At 43.7% G+C, this 20,110-nt stretch overlaps 1 protein-coding gene across 24 annotated transcripts in view; it reads left to right on the forward strand.

The window, feature by feature from the left end:
* The window catches only part of FBRSL1 (fibrosin like 1), a 791,192-nt gene that overhangs the window by 630,724 nt on the left and 140,358 nt on the right, over nucleotides 1–20,110 (forward strand). For 21 of the 24 annotated variants that reach the window (XM_060269604.2, XM_060269610.2, XM_060269606.2 and 18 more), the window contains one exon: nucleotides 2,814–2,867. The exons of the other annotated variants lie outside the window; for them this stretch is intronic. In XM_060269604.2, the coding sequence (XP_060125587.2) occupies nucleotides 2,814–2,867 (54 nt within the window). The remainder of the gene's footprint in view (nucleotides 1–2,813; nucleotides 2,868–20,110) is intronic. 24 annotated transcript variants of the gene reach the window in all.

The raw sequence follows: 20,110 nt of genomic DNA on the forward strand, positions 1-20,110 counted from the left end.
CTATTTGTAAAAGTTAAAGCAGATCTTGGTACAGGGAGATAGTGGGATGGGGGGGAGGGGAGGGGACTGACAAGCTTTTTGGCAATCCACTGTGCTGGAAGCTAATAAAGATTTTAATGGGGAGGCCTCATTAGGATTAGGCAGAAGATCTGTTATCTCAGATTTACACAACATAAATGGTGAAGCAACACACAAGTTCCACCCACCCCCCACCCCCAGCCTCCTTTCTGTGCTCGCTAAATAGTGCAGTAGAATGGAAAATCTTTTAAAATTCAATTGGACTTGCTTGCTGCCAGGAGCCATTGGCAGCTGTTTGCTGGGCGAAGGCAGAGGAAGAGCCTAGGAAGGCATTTGCAAGGAGGGGATGTGCTTCTCTGTGTGACGAAAAGGAGGACCCCAAAGTTAACTCTTACAAGCTGACATAAACAGCTCGATATATAAATGAACATTACATAGGCTCAAATGGAAATTGAAAAACAAAACAATGTGGACTAGTTTGTTTCAGAGCAACAGTAGTGTATGCTGACGAAATGTCAGCAGTATAGACAATTATAACTCAGGAAATACCGAGAAAACCCAAATGCCTTTTGCCCTTAGTCTTCTTCCTTGGTGATCTCTGTACTATGTTCGTAACCACTGTTCAGCATAAAAACAAATATGAATCTGCAAAATCAGAATTTTATATAAGCAAATCATAACCAAAGCACCACTTGTAATATTTTATTTTAAAAGAAGTGAAAAAAGTAATTAAAAATATTTTAAAAGTATATTTTAAAAAGAAAAGACCCGCTGGGGCTTTAGAAATATTTATCTAATCACAGATATGTGACTGTATTGTTTAATCAAGTGGGCCCACTATGGCAGTGGTTTTAATTTGCTTTAAGCTGTTTTTAATGCAGTATTTTATATTACTGTAACCTGCCTGTGGAAGGGCGAGTAACAAACCTAATAATAATATGCTTTGCTTGTTAAAAGCCACAGGTACAATCCCCAGCAGTTTTAGGTAGGACTGAAAAATACACTGGTATGAATTTGTGGAAAGCTCATATAATAATACTGAGCTAAATGGACTGTATAAGGCGTCTTCAAATGTTCTAACCTTATCGCACTATCTTTTATCACTTGCTAAATAATCATTTTGCACCCTCTAAGGTACAATGCCCTTTATACCACCACCTACCCTCTTCTGCAATAGGGAAATATATGCCTAGACAGCTCATTTCACTTAAACACACGATTTTGTTTTTGTTTTTTCTCATCCCTCATCTTCATTGATCTGACTCTGCATCACCCAATAGCACGTCTTTTCAATCCTTTACCCTTTCTAAAGCCATTGTAATATTGACCTACCAACCTGACAGTTTCTTGGGATTCATTCAGAGTGCGTTGAGATAATGGAAAAATATTCACATCCATTGAGTTGCATTGTAATTTCTTTCTTTGTCATCTGTGATTCCTATTTTACTTAAGTGGTGTACTGAATATTGTGTTGCGCCACTTTTATCACTGACATTGGCTTCTAGTACGCCGTGTGTTAGAGCAGAGTCAAGTTAAGGCAAAGCTGTCAAACTTTTCATTAAAAGTCTTTATGCATAAAGAGGAACTTCTCTCCATGCCTATACTTTTAAAGCAAATGCTTGCAGATTCACCTTGAAAAGGTGACTCTTTTAAGGCCGTTTAAGCAGAGGAGATTCATTTGTTTTTATCTAGTTGTCAGACCATCACAAAACACATTTTAACAGGATGGAGATAATGTCAACAGAAGTTAATTCAGACCCAGATAAACTACAACATAAGCTTACAACAGCAAATTTCTATGGGAGATTGCAACATGCCCACTTTAAAAAAAAGTATTGATCTTGCTTTAATTAATATTAAAATAAAATATTAAAATGGATGGAAAGGCAACTAGACAAACCACACCTCTTGGTCCTTCCTGGTGACGGGGATGACTGCTGAAGGCCTAAGCCAGGGGCAATAGAAAATGTCCACTCTCTAGGCCAGTGTTCATCATCCCCTGACCATTGCTGGGGGTGGTGGGAGTTGTAGTTCAACATTATCTGGGGACCCAAGGTTGAAGAACATTGTTGTAGGTAATAGATATTGCTGTTGCTGTTGTGGATCCTCTCAAAAATCCCCTCACCTCCATTCTAGCTACCCATACAACGAGCAGTGGAGAATTTATAACAGCCTAATGCAGGGGTTGCCAAAAGCCACTTCTCTGCGCAAAAAGTCAGCTACCATTATGTATGGACAGTCCAGAGCTAGATGAACCAATGATCTGTGTTCCTAAAGGAAACCTCACTGAGTCAGCAAATGGCACCAGGGCCTCACCACCAACTCAAGGTGTAGCCATGGTGGTGCCCTCCAGATGCTGTTGGACTGCAATTCCCATGTCCATGACCGTTGGCTGTGCTGGCTGAGGCTGATGGGTGTCATAGTCCAGCAACAGCCTGGGGGCACCAAATTGGCTATCCCTTTTCCTACTCTTAAGAAAATCAATAGCCCATTGGTTAGTCCAGTCAACTTCCTTTGTGGTATCTTCACAGAAGTCATTGCAAGAGTATCCTGTGTATACTTATTTGACCTCTGTGGAAGAAAGGCAGGATAGAAATGCAATAAATGTTAATGATAGGGACCACTCACTAGTCTAATTTGCTGCCCATTTTATTAGTTAGACCCCTACCTCTTTCAAGAAATGAAGGGGCAGAGGCGGACTCAGATCCATGAAATTACCCCCTTTTGCCAAGGTGAAAAAGAGATTTCTGTTAAAAGTGTTTGATTGTGAACAGAACTTTTTGTTTTGTCTGTAGAACTCAGCGGACCTGGAGCTGCCTCGTATCAGGAGTGGCTTGGTAGCAAGCAAGGTATGAGATCAAGTGTCTCCAAATGGGCATCTGGGGCTGGTTGTGTGTGTGTGTGTGTGTGTGTGTGTGTGTGTGTGTGTGTGTGTGTGTGTTGGGATGCCTGAACTGAGTTGCAGTCTCTTCTTCTGCTTTTGTCTTTCGTTTTCTTTCTCTAGTGCAAAGTTGGGCAGCCTAGGCCCACCAAGTGTCGTTCGACTGCAACTTCCATCAGCCCCAGCCAGCATGGAGAATTGTTAGGAATGATGGGAGTTGTAGTCCAACAAACCTAGCAGGCCACAGGTTCCCCCAACCCTGCTCTTGTGCTTCCTTTATTTCTGTTAAATGGCCTGTGCTCTTTTGTATGTCCCCATCCCTGCAATTCTGTGGCACCTCCTTCCCTCCCCAGCTATGCTGCCAAGCTTCCAAATTCCATTGTTTTAGATCCAAAAAGTGCACATGTGTTATAAAATTTCATTTTCCAACTTAATTATACAATTAGAAGAAGAAAGCAAATTATTATTGAATTGTGCTTTATAGACTTCCATGGCTAGGCTTTGTGTGTGCATGTGCTTGGGGATCACTTTGTTGTTATTACTGACAGGCTTATTCAGGCCTATCCAAACCACACTATTTGCCTATGGAAATATTACATGCTGAAGTATGTTCTACATCAGGCATCCCCAAACTGCGGCCCTCCTGATGTTTTGGCCTACAACTCCCGTGATCCCTAGCTAACAGGACCAGTGGTCAGGGAAGATGGGCATTGTAGTCCAAAACATCTGGAGGGCCGAAGTTTGGGGGTGCCTGTTCTGCATGACTTGAGGGTCAGGAAGTCTGTTTTACTTTCACTGTAGGTTTCAAGAAATAATATTTTCAAGGCAAACTGAGGATGGCAAAATCCAGAGTTAGTAACCTCATCATCATCATCATCATCATTTATTTATACCCCGCCCTTCTGGCAGGGTTTCCCCAGCCACTCTAGGCGGCTTCCAACAAAAGATTAAAAATACATTAAAAGTCTAGGCAGGGGTTGCGTGGATTCTGCACATTGCAGGTTTGCAATGCAAGTGAAATTAAGACCATAGCATCTGTTTTTATTCGCTGCTGTGCTGCTTTTTGCTTTACATTTGTTCTGGTTTTGTGTTCTTATTTTCATTCTGTAGTTATAGGCTGCCTTGAAAAAATGTTGTAGGGTTTTCATGAGACAAAATATATATGAACCAAATTTAAATGGCAATTAGATTTTATTTATTTTTTAAAAAAACTAGAAGTGATTTGTTTATTTTAAATTTCATATCCCACCATACTTCCATCGTGGAATTCAAGGCGGCATATAGAAGATTCACAAGAGGTCTTCCATTCAGGCAGTTGCTATAGACTAAGAACTACTTAGTTTTAGCATGTTCATTGCTTTGTGTGTTTTCTGGGCCTTGGTGGATGTTGCAATGTAGAGTGTCCCTGTTCAGGAGTCACAGGAACATAGGAAGATAGCTGGCCATTCAGCTCCACGGACTGGCAGCATCTCTTCAGGGTTTCAGGGAGGGAGTTTCTCCCAGCCCTACATGGAGATGCTGGGGACTAAACCTGGGGATTTCTGCATGCAGTATAGATGCTGTACCACAGAGCTGCTTTCCTTGTCCTTCCCAAAGCCCAGACACCCCATTCCATTCCCGTTGCTACTCAATTTCCCATATCTCCCCGCAACACTCAAATCAACATTCTGTGATCACTGAGCATGCTCATTCTGATGTTTAGGGGTCCCCCCCAAAAAGATCTTTTGTACTTCTGTAACCCTTGAGGACCCATCAAGATTCTCTCTTGTGCATGGGTAGAACTGTTTTAGTTTCATATCCAGAAGCGGCTTGCTGGGTGGGGCAGAGCTCATGTAGCAGGGGAGTTGGTGTGGTGCAAACACACTAGTTGAGCCAGTGGGACTCCCCTGCCAGTACGTTTGCACCACAGCAACATCTCTGCTGCCTGACCCATCTCTCAATAAGCAACAGTGACCCGTCTGCTGGGAAGCCTAGTGTAATGGCTCCTTCCCCCCCTGGTGAGCCTCTGCTGTTCATAACCAACAGCACTCACCTCCAAACATTGGAAATCAAAGGAATAATGCAAACTGTAGGCCTGACCCTTTTATTATTTATTTATTTATTACATTTGTATACTGCTCCTAGATCTCAGGGCGGTTCACAACGTAACCATGGAAGACTTGCTTCACACTTTGTGAAGCATGAGTTTAAGAAACTCTCCTCACCCCCATTTTAATTTAATCAAGATGCTGTCATTGATTATAATTTGTGCATTCCCATTTGCCGACGGAGATTGCCAAAATGAATGTTTAACAATGATTAGGTAATTTACTGTAGTCAATAAAGGAGAGGGGATGTGAAAAGATGAGCGTAAAAGGAGCAAAAGAGGGAGCTAGTTTAGATGGAAGAAAAAAACAACACACACACACAAACACAATCTCAGCTGGAGAATTCACTTGCCTGTGTCTTTGATTCAAACCTGGAGGTACATCTGTTATTGGAGAAGAAGGACCTCCTGATTGCCCAGCCGTTGTAAGAAAATTAAACCCAGCAAAAACAATAAAACAAAAGGATCTTTTGTTCTGCTTTTTTGACAATAATGTAGGAGGGTCACCGTTTCAGCTGACAGCAGCCCTCTCTCTTGTGTTACAGTCACATGTTCCGGGTCAGCAGCAGGGCAAAACCTTGACACTGTTACTGATGACTGGAACTACGTTAAGATAATTATTTCCCTTTATCTCTTTGCTGTAAGCTCATGATAAATGGAATTCTGGGCTGGAAGGAGCATATCTCCCCTCCCCCCCAGCTGCTTATTAATGCAGGCTTACCCATTCAGACTAGGGCAAGTCTCTCGCCGGCATCTGTGTTGGCTTGGAACCTCATTCTGGGCAAACAGGCATTGGGGCCTAAGGCAGAACCACAACACTTATCTCTGCCCAGGTAGTGGAATTGTTATATCCGGTGCTGAATCATGCCCAGGCGACTTGTGGCAAATGCCTAATGCACAGTTCTGCCTAACAAACCTGCTACATCTCGTTCATGGCCACCTACTGGATTTCCTTCAAGGTGGAAGTGCATGAGCACATTTAATTAAAAATAATTATTATTATTTATATCCTGTCCATCTGGCTGAGTTTCCCCAGCCGGCTCCCAATCGAATATTAAAAACATAATACAGCGTTAAATATTATAAACTTCCCTTGACATCTGATGGGAAGGCGTTCCACAGGGCAGCACCACTACCGAGAAGGCCCTCTGCCTGGTTCCCTGTAATCTCACTTTTCGCAGTGAGGGAACCGCCAGAAGGCCCTCAGTGCTGGATCTCAGTACCCGGGCTGAACAATGGGGGTGGAGACGCTCCTTCAGGTATACAGGACCGAGGCTGTTTGGGGCTTTAAAGGTCAGCAACTAACACTTTGAATTGTGCTTGGAAATGTACTTGGGAGCCAATGTAAGTCTTTAAGGACTGGTGTTATATGGTCCTGGCAGCCACTCCCAGTCACCAATCTAGCTGCCGCATTCTGGATTAATTGCAGTTTCCGAGTCACCTTCAAAGCACATTGCAGTAGCCCAAGCGGGAGATAACTAGAGCATGCACCACTCTAGCCAGACAGTCCTTAGGCAGGTAGGGTCTCAGCCTGCGCACCAGATGGAGCTGGTAGACAGCTGCCCTGGACACAGAATTGACCTGCGCCTCTATGGACAGCTGTGAGTCCAAAATGACTCCCAGGCTATGTACCTAGTCCTTCAGGGGCACAGTTACCCTGTTCAGGACCAGGGAGTCCTCCACACCAGCCCGTCCCCTGTCCCCCAAAACAGTACTTCTGTCTTGTCAGGATTAAACTTCAATCCGTTAGCCGCCATCCATCCTCCAACCACCTCCAGACACTCACATAAGACCTTCACTGTCCTCGCTGGTTTCGATTTAAACGAGAGGTAGAACTGGGTATCATCTGCATGTCGATGATTATTGTACCTTAGGGATGGGTGTATAGTCAATGGCCCCAAGAATTCTCAGTTTGACCATTCTAATTCTTGAGGCAGCCAAACTGGTACCCTTTCAGATATTGTTGCCCATGCTGGTTGGGGCTGATGGGAGGTTTAGTTCACAACATCTGGAGGTCACTGTTTGACTACGTCTATTCTAACCACTTGAAGTCTTCTTCTGCAATGTTTTTATGTGTTTCTCCTGTTCTGTGACAGTCTTGTAAGAGCCTTTTTTTGCATAAATAGGATGCAGCCATTCGCCTTCAGCAGTAAACAGGTTTTGCAGACCTGTCCTGCACCATGCTGTGGCCTTCTCTTCATGTTTTTAGCTTCAAGCTCCAGTGAAATGTGACTGCCACAACTTCCTTTTTATAACAGCTTGGTCATCTCCCAGAAATTATGCCATAATGAGCTTTGGTTTATATGTTTTACCTGTCTCCTCATTAAAGTGCTATCTTTTCAGAAGAGGCGCTTTGTGTGTTGAAATATTGCATGCTTAAAATGAAGGCAGGTTTATAAGAATTTAATGTACTTGGGAGCCAAGGTTTTGCAGCTTTATGGCAAAGATGTTGTAACAAAGGACTTTATGGGTAGGGTGTGCTATATTTTACCCAAGCAGTTGCTCAAGGAAGGGAAAAGAGGGGGGGAAAACCTTAAGCAAAAGCCTTTCTAGTCATGCAGGACGAACTCTCTGGACTAAACAGCCACACCCATTTGGACTGAGCTGGTATTAAATCCATTGGTCTTAAACAGCTTAAACACTCATGTTTGAACCCCCTGCTATGCTAGCTTGCTTGTTTGAACATGAGGCTGAGGATGTAGTGAATAACTGAACCACAACCATTACTGGTTTGCTATTGTGAGACACAGCTGACGTGCTGTATATCAGCATTCAATAGGAACAGGGAAGCTGCCTTATATCAGGTCGACTGTTCCTCAAGCTCAAGTGTTGTCTACTCTGACCAAGTTCCGCTCTCCAGGGTTTTGCCTATCATCTGCTTTCCTGATCTTTTTCTTGAATGGAGATGTCAGGGACAGTAGTGCCAGCATGGGGGGTGGGGGTGGGTGGTGCTCCCCTAACCTCAGTCTGTAGTGTTGCTTCTGCTTACCAGGAGGTGGAGAGGGGGGGCGGGAGAGAAAGTAGGCATGGTGCAAACTCTACAGTGGGAGTGCTGGATTATGCAATGAGCCCACCTTGTCCATTCCTCTCTACCTCCCATTAAACAACAGTGATGCGGCCGACTGGAGGTCATGTTAGCCCCACTGCCTCAGCACACTTGCTGGTTGAAGATTGAACCTGGGACCTTATTCATTCAAGGCTATGTGCGCTAGCAGACTACTGCTGAGTTATAGTTCCTCCTTTTAATGTTGTGCGTTAACCATATAACACCAATGGAAGACCACTGTCCCGTGATTGTTCTTTGTGTGTAAGAGACTGACATGTTGGCCTCCTGTCTGCAGTGGTAGATTCCAGGCGCAGCTTTGCCATCTCAGTGAGAACTAGGTCTAATTGGAAAAGAGAGTAGAAGGGAAACCTCCAGGGTTGATGTTGTCAAATTTTCGACAGAGGCTACAAATGGTAGTGGCAACTGCACAGTTCCTCTCTTAAGAGATATCAAAGGCTTCGCACACACTGTTATCTGACAGCTGTTTTAACACTGTTGACAAACCACCTGCCTTGTTTTAATTAACTCCTATAGGGAGAGTGCACATGAACTGCAGAAATCAGACGCACTTAGGTAGTGGGAAAGATGTTGCACCACTGGAGGAACGGCAGACACCCCCCAGTGATTGATGTTCTGCAACAACTGGCATTCATACTTGTAAGAGGGACAGTCTACAAATGGTATCATTACTAAGTTCAATGTGCTGTTTTGTTGTATATACAGCTTTGAATCAGGGTACCCTTGAAGGATCATTTTTATCAGTTTAAACAGTCATGGCGTCCCACAAAACATATTGGGAACTGTAGTTTGTTAAGGGTGCCGAGAGTTATTAGGAGATTCGTATTCCCCTTACAGAGCTATAATTCCTAGAGCGGTTTAACAATCAATTCCTCTTCCCAGTGAACTTTGGGAATTGTAGCTCTGGGAGAGTAATGGCGGTCTCCTAACAACTCTCAGCCACCCCACCTTCCCTCATGGACAAACTTCCAGGTGCCATGTGCCTGTAGTAGGTGATGCCAGAGGCAAGACTGGGTGGAGCAGTGGCTGTAACTCTTTAACAGTAGGCTACATTTCAGATAACAAAATCCAGAGATTTCCTGCCAACATCTTTCTTTCTTCCATCCATACAAACAAAGAGTCACTATCACAGTTCAGGGATACATTCCAACCTGGTAAAAGTTGAGTTTTGAGGGCAACAGGGAGAGGATGCATGGGAGGCTCCATTCAGCCCACAAGCCAGAGGTTCCCTATCCTGGTTATACTGATTTAAGATGAGGCTTAAGTTTGGTTATTGAACTGCCCTTATGGAACTGCCCCAGTTTGCACAAGTGTATCTAGTACAGAAATGGATTCAGTTTCAGGGTTCATCTGATGTACGGATTCATGTGTGATCTGGTGCCAAGCTTCCCTTTCCTTGCACCGTGCAAATAATTTTGCTGTTCCTAAAAGAGAGATCTCTCTTTTTATGCAACACGGGGCATTGCCATATATGACCCTGGGCCCTCTTTGAAACTCTTGCCCCAATCCTACCAGTGGTGGATTTTTCCTTCCTTTTTTTTTCTGGTCACTTTAATGCCTGAGAGATCTGTCATAAAGACTGCAAGATACCCTCTTTTTAAAGTCCAAGGGTTCTGCATTGTTGTTGGTGTGCCAGCAGATTTTCATTGTATTTCTCTGCAAAACAAAACACCAACCCCTAGCTTCATTATAGGAAGGAAAGCATATGGGCCTCATTAATGAAGAATTACTGTGCTCCATCTCATTTTTCAGCTCGCATGAGGGAAAGGGGAAAAGGAAGGAAGATGAGATATTTTCTGTTCTTTTACTTATTCTTTCCCCTCAAAGAGAGCGGGAGAGAGATGCCTGCCCAGCCTCTGGCTCTCTAAATTGGTAATGGTTTCTTGGAAGGCATCCAGGCTGTTGTAAATATGAACTTTTGTCAATATTCCCCAAGCTTCCATGGACTCTGGGGTGGGCTTTATTAGCTGAAGGTCACTCCATTATGTTCCTCCCTCTCCTGAGACCTTTGATTCTTTTCTGAAAAGGACAGCCGCGCCGTCCAAGGCCTCAGAAGCCAGCTTTCCCTTTAGCAGTGCTGGAGCTGATAAGCCTAAGGCGCATATTTCATCTATCCTCCACTGCTCTGCAAAGACAAATGGTATTTATAATCCTGGTTTCTTCTAGCTGAACAATGGCAGAGAGTGGTGGGTGGGAGGAGAGAGGGAGCGTATGTAAACACACACACACACACACACACACACACACACACACACACACAGGGGCACCGAATTGACTATCTTTAAGCCCCTTCATCCATTCAGAGGGCCTCAAGATCTTTGCGTGTGACACCTTTGCAGTCACAGGGGCTGCCCCTTTAGGGCAAATGGGGCAGTTCCCCACCTGCTTGCCTTACAAGCAGCACAGAGGGTGGTCCTCCTGGCTTTCGCCTTTCTCCCCCTTAGTCTCAATGTTGCCTTTGTAGATCTTAACAGAGAGAAGGATTGGGGGGACGGACGGACTATAATTAAGAGGCTCTGCCTGGCAGTGGCAATGGCTCTACCTAGTGTTGGCCTCCCTCCCTTCCACCCCACCAGTTTCAGCCCTGTTCCACCCCCACCCCACCGCCGGCATATGTCCATTCAATGAAAAAGACCCACACAGTTGGGCCCCCACCCATATAGTTGAGTCCTTTAGATGGTGTCCCAGCCAGGAGAAGCCACTGCCAGATAACTGGCCCCCACCCAGCTAGGGTAATCTCATTAAAGGATTGCCATATTGGCAGAGACCAGGTCCAAATATTAATTATATTAATTATATTAATTATATTAATATTAATATAATGTGAAGGAAAAAGGAATAAGTAATTTGATTTTGTGTGTTTATTTTCTTTTTTATTGTTGTTATTGTAGTGTTTTCTTTTTGTGTTAATTTTCTATTCTGAAAAAATGCTAATAAAATTATTATTTAAAAAACCAAATATGAATTTAATGCCAAAGTGTGTTTAAAGCAGGGATGGCTCTGTTAGACAACACCTCCCATCGGCCCTAGTTAGCAACACCAGTGGTCAAGGATGATGGGAGTTGTAGTACAGTTTGCATCTGGAGGGCCTCCCATCCCTGTTCTCTAAGCAAGTACAGGGTTTCCATTTTGTTCAAGGCGGAAAAAGATGATTTAAGGGGGGGGGGGAGTAACTACTGCATGCAAACAAGTGGAAGTGAACAAGTCTTGGTAGGGTTAGAATTGGATCAGGTTACTGGAGAGGAGGCAGCAGGTGTGAGTGAGGCAAGCTGAGGTCGCAAGGGACCTTTTGCTGTTAAAAAAGGTAGATGTCTTCCTTTCTTTGTAGAATTTACTAGCTTATTACCGTGCACTGAAATTGGGAATCAATCAGGCTTTGGTGGAGAGGAGGGAATTATATTAAACTTGAAGGAAGGGGGAAACACGGGTGGCCATCTGAGTTTGTCGGAGGGGGGAGTTCTTGCTTTTTTCTCTTCTGTAACATTGTGGGTTCTCTTTAGCATGGGATGAAATTCAAAACTTTTGTTTGCTCTGTTGGAAAACTTAAGAGCTGCTTTTCTCAAGCAGCAGAGTAATGGGGATGGGCCGGTGGGTGGGAGAACAGCCTGAAATTGGATGTGTACGTTCATGAAAAGGAGGGTTTTTTATTTTTTTAAACGCTAATACCCTCCATTGTTCTGGTGGCTGCACTCTTTGTATTGCTTTACTTAACGCAAACAAAGAACCCGTAACCACTGCGGTAAAAATATAATCCAAGCATTTTAAGTCGAAACTTGAAAATCCCACGTAAAGGTGTGTCCTTTAAAGAGCAGTTTATGAATTGCCTAAACAAGCTCAAACAGACTGTGCTAAGGAAAAGGAATACCTGGTGGTGTTCTCTAGAAAGGTATTGAGGCATAGGGAAAGAGGTGTGTGTGTGTGTGTGTGTGTGTGTGTGTGTGTGTGTGTGTGTGTGTGTGTGTGTGTAATTTCATTTATAGCCCACCTTTTCCCAAGAAGCTCAAGGTGTTATACATAGTTCTCCCCCTCCTCATTTCATCCTCAAAACAACCCTATGAGGTAAGTCAGGCTGAGAGGCTGTGATTGGTCCAGGCTCACCCAGTGAGCTTCATGACTGAGTGGGGATTTGAACCCTGGTCTCCCAGGTCCTAGCCTGCCCTTCTAATCACTGCAACACACTGGATTTCTGTCATTCAGTAGCAGCATGTAGAAGCAACAAGGATGACTATTAAGGGGTTGTCGTTGAGGACACTTCTGCACGATACATTTAAAGCACCATTATACCACTTTGATAGTTCTGGCTATCTCCAAAGAATCCTGGGACCTGTAGCTTGTTATGGGTGCTGACAGTTGTTAGGAGACCCCTATTCCTCTTGCCCCCTATAGTGCTACAGTTTGCAGAGTTTCTTGGAAAGAATGCTTGATCTGTTCAGCCAATCTGGAACTGTAACTCTGGAGGGGGGGGATAGAGGTCTCCTATTTTTAAAAATCAAATTAAACAATTGTATGGAACTAAAGCCCAGTGCAGCTTTGAAATCAGTGGTTAAAATCTGCTATTTTGAAAGGTTCAGCCCACCATCTTGATTTAAAATGGTACATTCAATTGTATCAATACAGAGATGTAAACCTGCTCCTTGATCTCAGGAGCCATCATGCAAAATTTGGTTAGGATATCTTAAGAGTTGCCAGGTGCCTAGCAAACAGACAAACAACTTTCCAAAATACATACATTCCTTAGAGACTTTTTTTATTGGTCACAAACTTAGCCACAGTAAATTGTATATCTTTCTAAGCCACTTTTACTTGCTATCCAGCATTTTCAGTATCTTGCAAAGCCTAATCTTAATTAACATATCTTGTAATTGTATAGATTGAAGAAATCTTTAAAAGTAATAAAATTCAATGGAAATGTCACATTCCTTAAAATAATTAAGTCAGTGGCTTGGCTGTAATAGCCAATGAACAGAGAGCCATTCCAGAAATAAAATGCTTCATAACCTAGCAACATTCTTTACGTGCTTCTTAGAAATGTTTGAGAAACCAAGGGGTCACTTCTTTTGCCCAGAGTGCATGTTCCTTCTTGCACCTGAACAGGGAAACAGGAAAGCAGGGAGGAGAACAACCCAGAGTGCTTGTGAATTCCTTTCAAGAGCTTTGCCCTGAGGGCATCCCTTAATGAGCCATCTCAATTTATCCAGCTCCAAAAAGAAGACAATAGTGGCAGGTGCTTTCCATTGTCCTTGGGCAACTTTAATCTTGATCCATTCTTAATCATCTGCAAGGATTAGGAAAACAAAAGGCCTTAGCATTGGTTCTTTTCCACTCCCAAACTTCAGGTAATTCCATTCGCATGTTGCATCTCTGAATCAATTTGCTGTGCTTTCCCTTCCCTTCATCCCCAGACATATAAACAGAAGGGGGTTAGGGTTATGTTGCAACACACAAGAGTTCCTTCCCACTTGTGCTAGGAGTGGATGGAGCTATTGGAGGAAATTGGTCCTTCTCCTTGTGCTGACCCAGGCCTGTCTTGTTATTCAGCCCAGCTGTGTTTTGATCTTGGAGGGTTGTTTGAAGATTAAATTGAGACATCTTTTGTTAGTATTAAGTGCAGTAATTTTGAATCTGCTCAATGTTATTTAAGTGTGGGAAACGTTGACTGCCTGGCCCATGGGCGCCTGAAGTTGCCATTATGCAGCTGTGCTGCTTCCAACATTTGTGATAAATATGTAGGGAAATAAAGAGCGCAAAGGCATGTTCTAAAATCATTTCCACTTTCCCCTCCCAGATCTCCAACTGTGCCTCCTGCCCTCCCATGTAATTTACTTTTCATGTGAAAACTTTCTTCAAAATCAGTACAAAGAAAGTATTAGTGCATGGCCAAGCAAAGAGTAACAGCTGAGCTTGTTGGAGGTTCAGGAGTAAGGAACGTGTTCTGCATGCAGGAGGTCCCAGCAGAGCTGGGAAAGACTCCTCTGTCCGAAACCCTAGAGCTGCCACCACTTAGCTGAGTTAGATAGACCAATCGTATAAGATACCCTCATGTGTTCATTGCTGGTTGACTGTGATTGCCATTCAGTAGCTATTCCCCACGCACAATGGGAATGCTTTGGGGGCAAAATCACTTGGCTGACTATTTCAGTGCAGCCCTTGTAGGACAGGCAAATCTCAGAAAAATTAACTTCATGCTATGTTAAGAGTGGGTGCCTCCAGACTGTCACTCCTTTTGGTTGAGATTCAGTCACCTGCCAGCAAACTCAGGTTGCGCAATTAGAGTTGTCCTGTGCAGCAAGCCCACTTCCCCCAAATACCTGATGTTTTGTGATAAGGAAGGTGACTGGAAGATTCACTGAAAGTGTGGCAGAACATTTGCTTTGATGCAACGGCATCCAACCTCCCTGCAAACAAATAAAAATCTTCATTAAATAGCCAACATCGTCCCATCTTCCTGCAAACAAATCAAGTTGTCTCTCTCTGTGTATATGAATTCTAGGTGTTCATATGAGAGTGCAAATGTTTTATATGGGTTTTTAATGATATGGTGTATTCATGGTTTTGTTTTTAAATGTAGACCTCAGTTGGGCATGATTTTGTGGGAGTGGTGGTGCAGGCCAGCTTGGACCCCATGGTGGCCTGTGGGCTAGAGGTTCCCTACTATGTGCTAGGATAATCATGCTAAGAGTTTTCACTGCAGGAGGCAAAGTAGAAGAAGATAGAAGGGTGAGAAGCTGCCCTTTGGAGACATATGTTAAGTGGGGTATAGTGGTACCTTGGTTTACAACCATAATCCATTCTGGAGGTCTGTTTGTAAACCAAAACAGGTTGTAACCTAAGGTGCTCTTTTGCCAATGGGGCCTCCCCCCCCAAAAAATTGTTTGTAATCCAAAAAAGGGGGGTTGTAATAAAACAGAAAAAAGGTTGCAAACCAGGACACGCACTTCCAGGTTTGATGTGTTTGTAATCCAAAACGTATGTCGTATGCAAACCAAGACGTATGCAAACCAAGGTACCACTGCAGATCGGTCATGTAAGGTAGCTATACTGAGCCTGAGGTTGTTGTTTTTCCATCACAGAACCTTCCAGGTCAGGTTTCAGAATGGGCTTCTTGAATCTCCCTCTTCCACCCCCAATGGGCATGCGTGCAAAGTTATGCTGCACCGCCAGCTTGTTTGGCTCCCTTGTGGTTTTGAAACAATATGAAGTTCAGCAACGCTACCCTTTTTATGTGGGCTAAGCATACAATATATTTGAAGACATAATAGTGCTGCCTGCCAAGAAGGAAGAACAGCCACAATAAATAATGCTTCACCTTAACTGAAAAGCTCCTTGGTTAGTGCACCTTCTGCTTTGTTGTGTTCAGGCTTCCCATCGGCGTTTTAACAATCTCACACTTAGAAGTCACTAGCTAGGCAGTTGGTGATGGTTGCAACACCTACAGTTGTTTTCATTACCATCCTTCCCCTGGAGGAGAAGTGGCACAGAAACCCCAGGTTGATGCTGTGTCCATACTCTGCATTTGTCATGTACACCCAATCCACACCCCTTTATTTTTGCAACTCAGTAATTCTAGGCTACCCAACAATGCACCCTCCAGATATTGTGGGCTACAGTTCCTAGGGCTCTCGAACACCAGCCATACTAGCTGGGGCGGATGGGAAAAGTAGTCCACAACATCTGGAGGACACCATGTTCGAGTACTTGTGTGCTTTTGGCTGCAGTTCTGCTAAGGACTAAGCCACACAGGCAGATGGGTGGGGACAGAGCAAACCAGAGCTCTGGCCATATCTGTTGTTTCTTTCTTCTGCCCCCCCTCCCTGTTTAAAATTGTCTTGTGTTAACATGCAAGAGTCGTGCTGCTGATCAGACTAATGGCGCCTGCCACATTGCAAGTATGCAGTCATTAGTTGGTCCAATTCATGCGCACAGAGCTAGGCAGGCAATGTGTAAACGCATGGGGACGCAGGAGAGAATAGGAGGCTGGGCTGGGGAAGGAGGGAGGGGGAGCCCAGTAATATAGTGACAATGCAACATAAGGTAGTTGCGCTGGAAAACTTTATCCTTCATTAGCAGGGATCTGTTGAGTTTCTGCTCACATTAGGGTAATTAACACTAGTACAGATTGTTGAACATCTGTGCAGTTTAACTATATGGCTGGCTCCCAGGCTTTTAACAAGGTTGTATGGAGCCAAAAGCGGAGCAGAATGCAAAGCCCACACAGTATTCATTTTACCAAAATTAGTATTTCTGGATGAAAGCTGATGTTGCAGCATGACAAGGATAATTTCCCCCCCTCTGCTCTGGTCCGTTGCCAAATTGGCTAATGATCTGAGATTAGTGTTAATAAATGTATATTTTTAAAAGGGTTTTTTTTTGTTACTGGTTCTAAAGTGGAAGCTTCTTTCCATTTTTAAACATGTTTTTTCTTTCAACCTACGTGGGTGTTTTCTGTTTTAATATGCTTTTAATGATCTACAAGGAAAACCCTTAGAAGAAATTGCTCTTGGAGCCTCTGCAATGGTTTTGTGTTTTGTTTTGTTTTTGGCTTGCTGGGATGTATCTGTTTTATGATCTTGACAGCAAAACTGCTGTTTTAATTTTTCTAGTCTTGTAAATGCCTGTACGACTGCATATAGCCATTGCTGTGTACACTGGGAATGGCTTGTTTAAGTAAAGAATATAAACGGCTCTGTGTTGCAGCTGAGTACCTTTGAATGCATATGCAAGATGGCTTAGAATTAACAGCTGAATGAGATCGTGCATCCATGGAGGTCCCGTCAAGCCCTGTGAGGAACTTAAAATAAGCATTACAAGAAGTAGAAGGTTGCAGCTGAAAATGGCGGCTCCATGTTGAACAACCTCTTCCAGAGTACAGCATTTCCCATGTCCTGACACCATTGCTCCATTGGCTTCTGCAGCCTTGCCTGCAGCAGCCAGTGATGCAAAGCAAGCCACACACACATCAGAAACATAGCACAATAATGTCCAGCTGTCAGTATGTTGCACGAGACATTGCAGTGTGGTGGGAAGCTTGGCACAGGGCTCTCCCTCTTTTAATTGTGGGCCAGCAAATCAGCATTTAGGTTTAAGACTAATATGCCTTGAGGTTTGATCTCAAGGTTTTAGACTCCTCCTCTGGGTCTCTAGTGAAAGATGTAAAAACTTAGGTTAAGGAGTCAGAGTGGTGGGGTTTGTAGATAACCCTTAAGAGAGTTTGTTGTTGACCCTACACTCTTAAACATCAGACTTCGCCCTTGAGTCACCATTCACAGCCAGGCTTTGCCCCCTGATTCAATCTCCCAAATGTTTAGAGACTACAAGGCCACAGTACGCCCCTTCAGCTCTGACTGCAAGGCCCAGCTTCCTGGGTCTCCCAGGGATGGAGCTTCAGGAGATCCTGTGTAGGATGAGAGCTGGTCTTTCTGTGCGAACCCCATCATGCGCCACAAACTGCTGTTGTTACATTGGAAACAAGCAGTGCAGTGGAAAGCCATTGCACACAAATGGAAACAGCTGATTTGGGTCAGGGTTGGACACTGTCCTTGCAACACTCAGAATGGTGTTTGACCACAGAGAGGTAGCTACTTTACCTGCCTCTGAGTACCTGGACTACTATAGCAGTTGCAATATAGTAGTAATAATTTAGAACAGGAGTGCAACAGATGGGCAACATAGCAGATCAGATCCATGCCGACGGCAGTCTGCATGCTTGCTGCTTATGAGGTGAATTCAAAAAGCACTGCTGTTGTTAGTGTTAAGCTTATTTGGAGGAGAGAAAAGAAAAATCAGCTAGCTATCTCCCACTTCAAGCACGTATGGAGCAAATTTGCTAGAAGGATGAAGTAGAAATGTAGATTTATATAGTCACATTTCCCATGAGACTAATTCCCTTAACAGCCTTGGATTTGACAGTGTACACAGAGAGGGTGTGTGTGTGTGTGTGTGTGTGTGTGAGTGAATTGTAGAGTTGGAAAGGACCCTGTGTGTCATCTGTTTATGCCATTCGGCTGTCATCATGCCAGAGAGGTGAAAAGCCACGTCTAGAGGGTTTGAGAAAGACAGTGAGGTCCACTCCATGCAATATACGAGTAACTGAGCAAATAAAACCTGACATTACAATTTGTGGACAACAACTATATCTGAACTTGACAGGAGTCAATATCCCTCCGTGAGCCTCCTCAGCTCCAAACCATTTGCGGTTATCTGACTGTTTTCAGAAAATGGTTTTTAGCACTGCACTTGCCATATTATGCCAAAGGTTTTCCATTTTGAATAAAAGCATTCCTTCTGCACTGCATCCCCATGGAATGTAATAAATTTTCCAGGCCAGCTCAACAACGCTCTATCAACCAGGCATCAAGAGTTCAAACACTGGAATTTACTTTACACTGTGTGAGGCCATTGGTGTGCACTGAGTGGCAGCGGCTCTCTAGGGTTTCAGGGGGAGATTTATCTCAGCCTTACCTGGAGATGCTGGGGATTGAAGCTGGGACCATCTGCATGAAAATCAGATTATCAACTGGGCTATGGCTTTTGCCTTGCTCCCTTTACTTTTAAAATGTTGAGCTGGGGATTTTGTTGGCACCTTTAGGTTTTGATATTTGGAACTACCTTTATAAATGAAGCAAATTATATAAGGGATTCTCCACCACCACCAAATATATTTATACACAGGGAAAGAGTTCTTCAATCTTGGGCCTCCAGGCGCTGTTGGACTACAACTTCCATCATCCACTGTCAGTTTAGCCAGTGGTCATGGATGATGGGAATTGTAGTCCCAACACTTTCAACCTAGGGTCTTTCAATGAAACTGAATGTTGGGAGATTCAGGCCAGACAAAAGGGAAGTAGCAGGATGCATATGAAATTCACTCCTGCAAGATGTAGCAATGGCCGCCACCTCAGATGGCTTTAAAAGAGGATTAGACAAATTCATGAAGGATAGGGCTATCAATGGCGACTAGTCACAATGACTGTTTACTATCTCCAATATCACTGGTGATATGCCTCTGGTTTCTGAGGAGCATAAGTGAGTATGTGGGAGTTTTGCTGTTGTGTACCTGCCCTGATTGTGGGCTTCCCATTGACATCAGGTTTGCCACTGTGAGAAGAGGAAGCTGGACTAGATGGACCCTGGGGATGTTCCAGAAGGGCTTTTCTGGAACATTAACTTCAGTGAGTCTACTCTTGAGTAGGACTAGCATTGGATACTATCTGATGTACAGTGGGGACAAGGCCAGCCGTGTGTCCATCTCATGATGCTTTCCTTCATGTAATTTCACTTTTGAAGGCACTCATGATGTACTGTATATCCACAAAGACTGGAACCAAAAGGTTGCATCCAGCTAAGTTCTAGAGTAGTACTATTCAAATTAATGGATCTAAAGTTAGCCATGTCCATGAATTTCAATGGGTGTGCTCAGAGTAGAACTAACATTAGATAGAACCCAAAGTACAGAAATATCACAATGACAATACAGAAGTATTCAGTCATAGCACCAAAGATTTATGTAAGCTAGTCAAGCCACGAGCCCCTTCTTAATCTAAAGCGTTGTCCTTTAAACTTCCCCAGGATTCCTGAAACAAAAGCATTAACCGAGTCCAGGGCCACAAATGCAGGTTTTCAGATGGGGAGATGAATCCATAAGGGTTTTTTTTAAAGGCTTGTGGTTTGACTTCAGCTTAAAAAACAAATAAAAGGCAGATATGGAGAGGTTATATTGTGGGGAGGATTAGGGCTCCGCTCTGTTTGTAGAGGAAGTGAAGAGAGAGTAGTATAGAGGGAGATGTATTGTGCACTTAGGCCGACAAAAGGAAGAAGCTGAGCTGTAAAATGAAACCCACGGTATTAGCTGCGTCCATCAACTTTGGTTGCCAGAGAGTTCAGTTTACGTTCTCCTGTTGGGGAGTTGGAAGCTGTCATGGAACAGTTTATATTCCAGCCTGCTCTGGCCTTGAATTATGCATGCCCAATTTATCATGCCCCCAGCTGAAAAACTAATTATGTCCCTGGGATATATTTACTAGAAATTGTAGTCTGCTGTGGTGCGGTCCCCAGGGTGTCCAGA

This window comes from Zootoca vivipara, chromosome 16 (genome assembly GCF_965207765.1).
Source record: "Zootoca vivipara chromosome 16, rZooViv2.hap1.1, whole genome shotgun sequence".
Taxonomy (NCBI): Eukaryota; Metazoa; Chordata; class Lepidosauria; order Squamata; family Lacertidae; genus Zootoca; species Zootoca vivipara.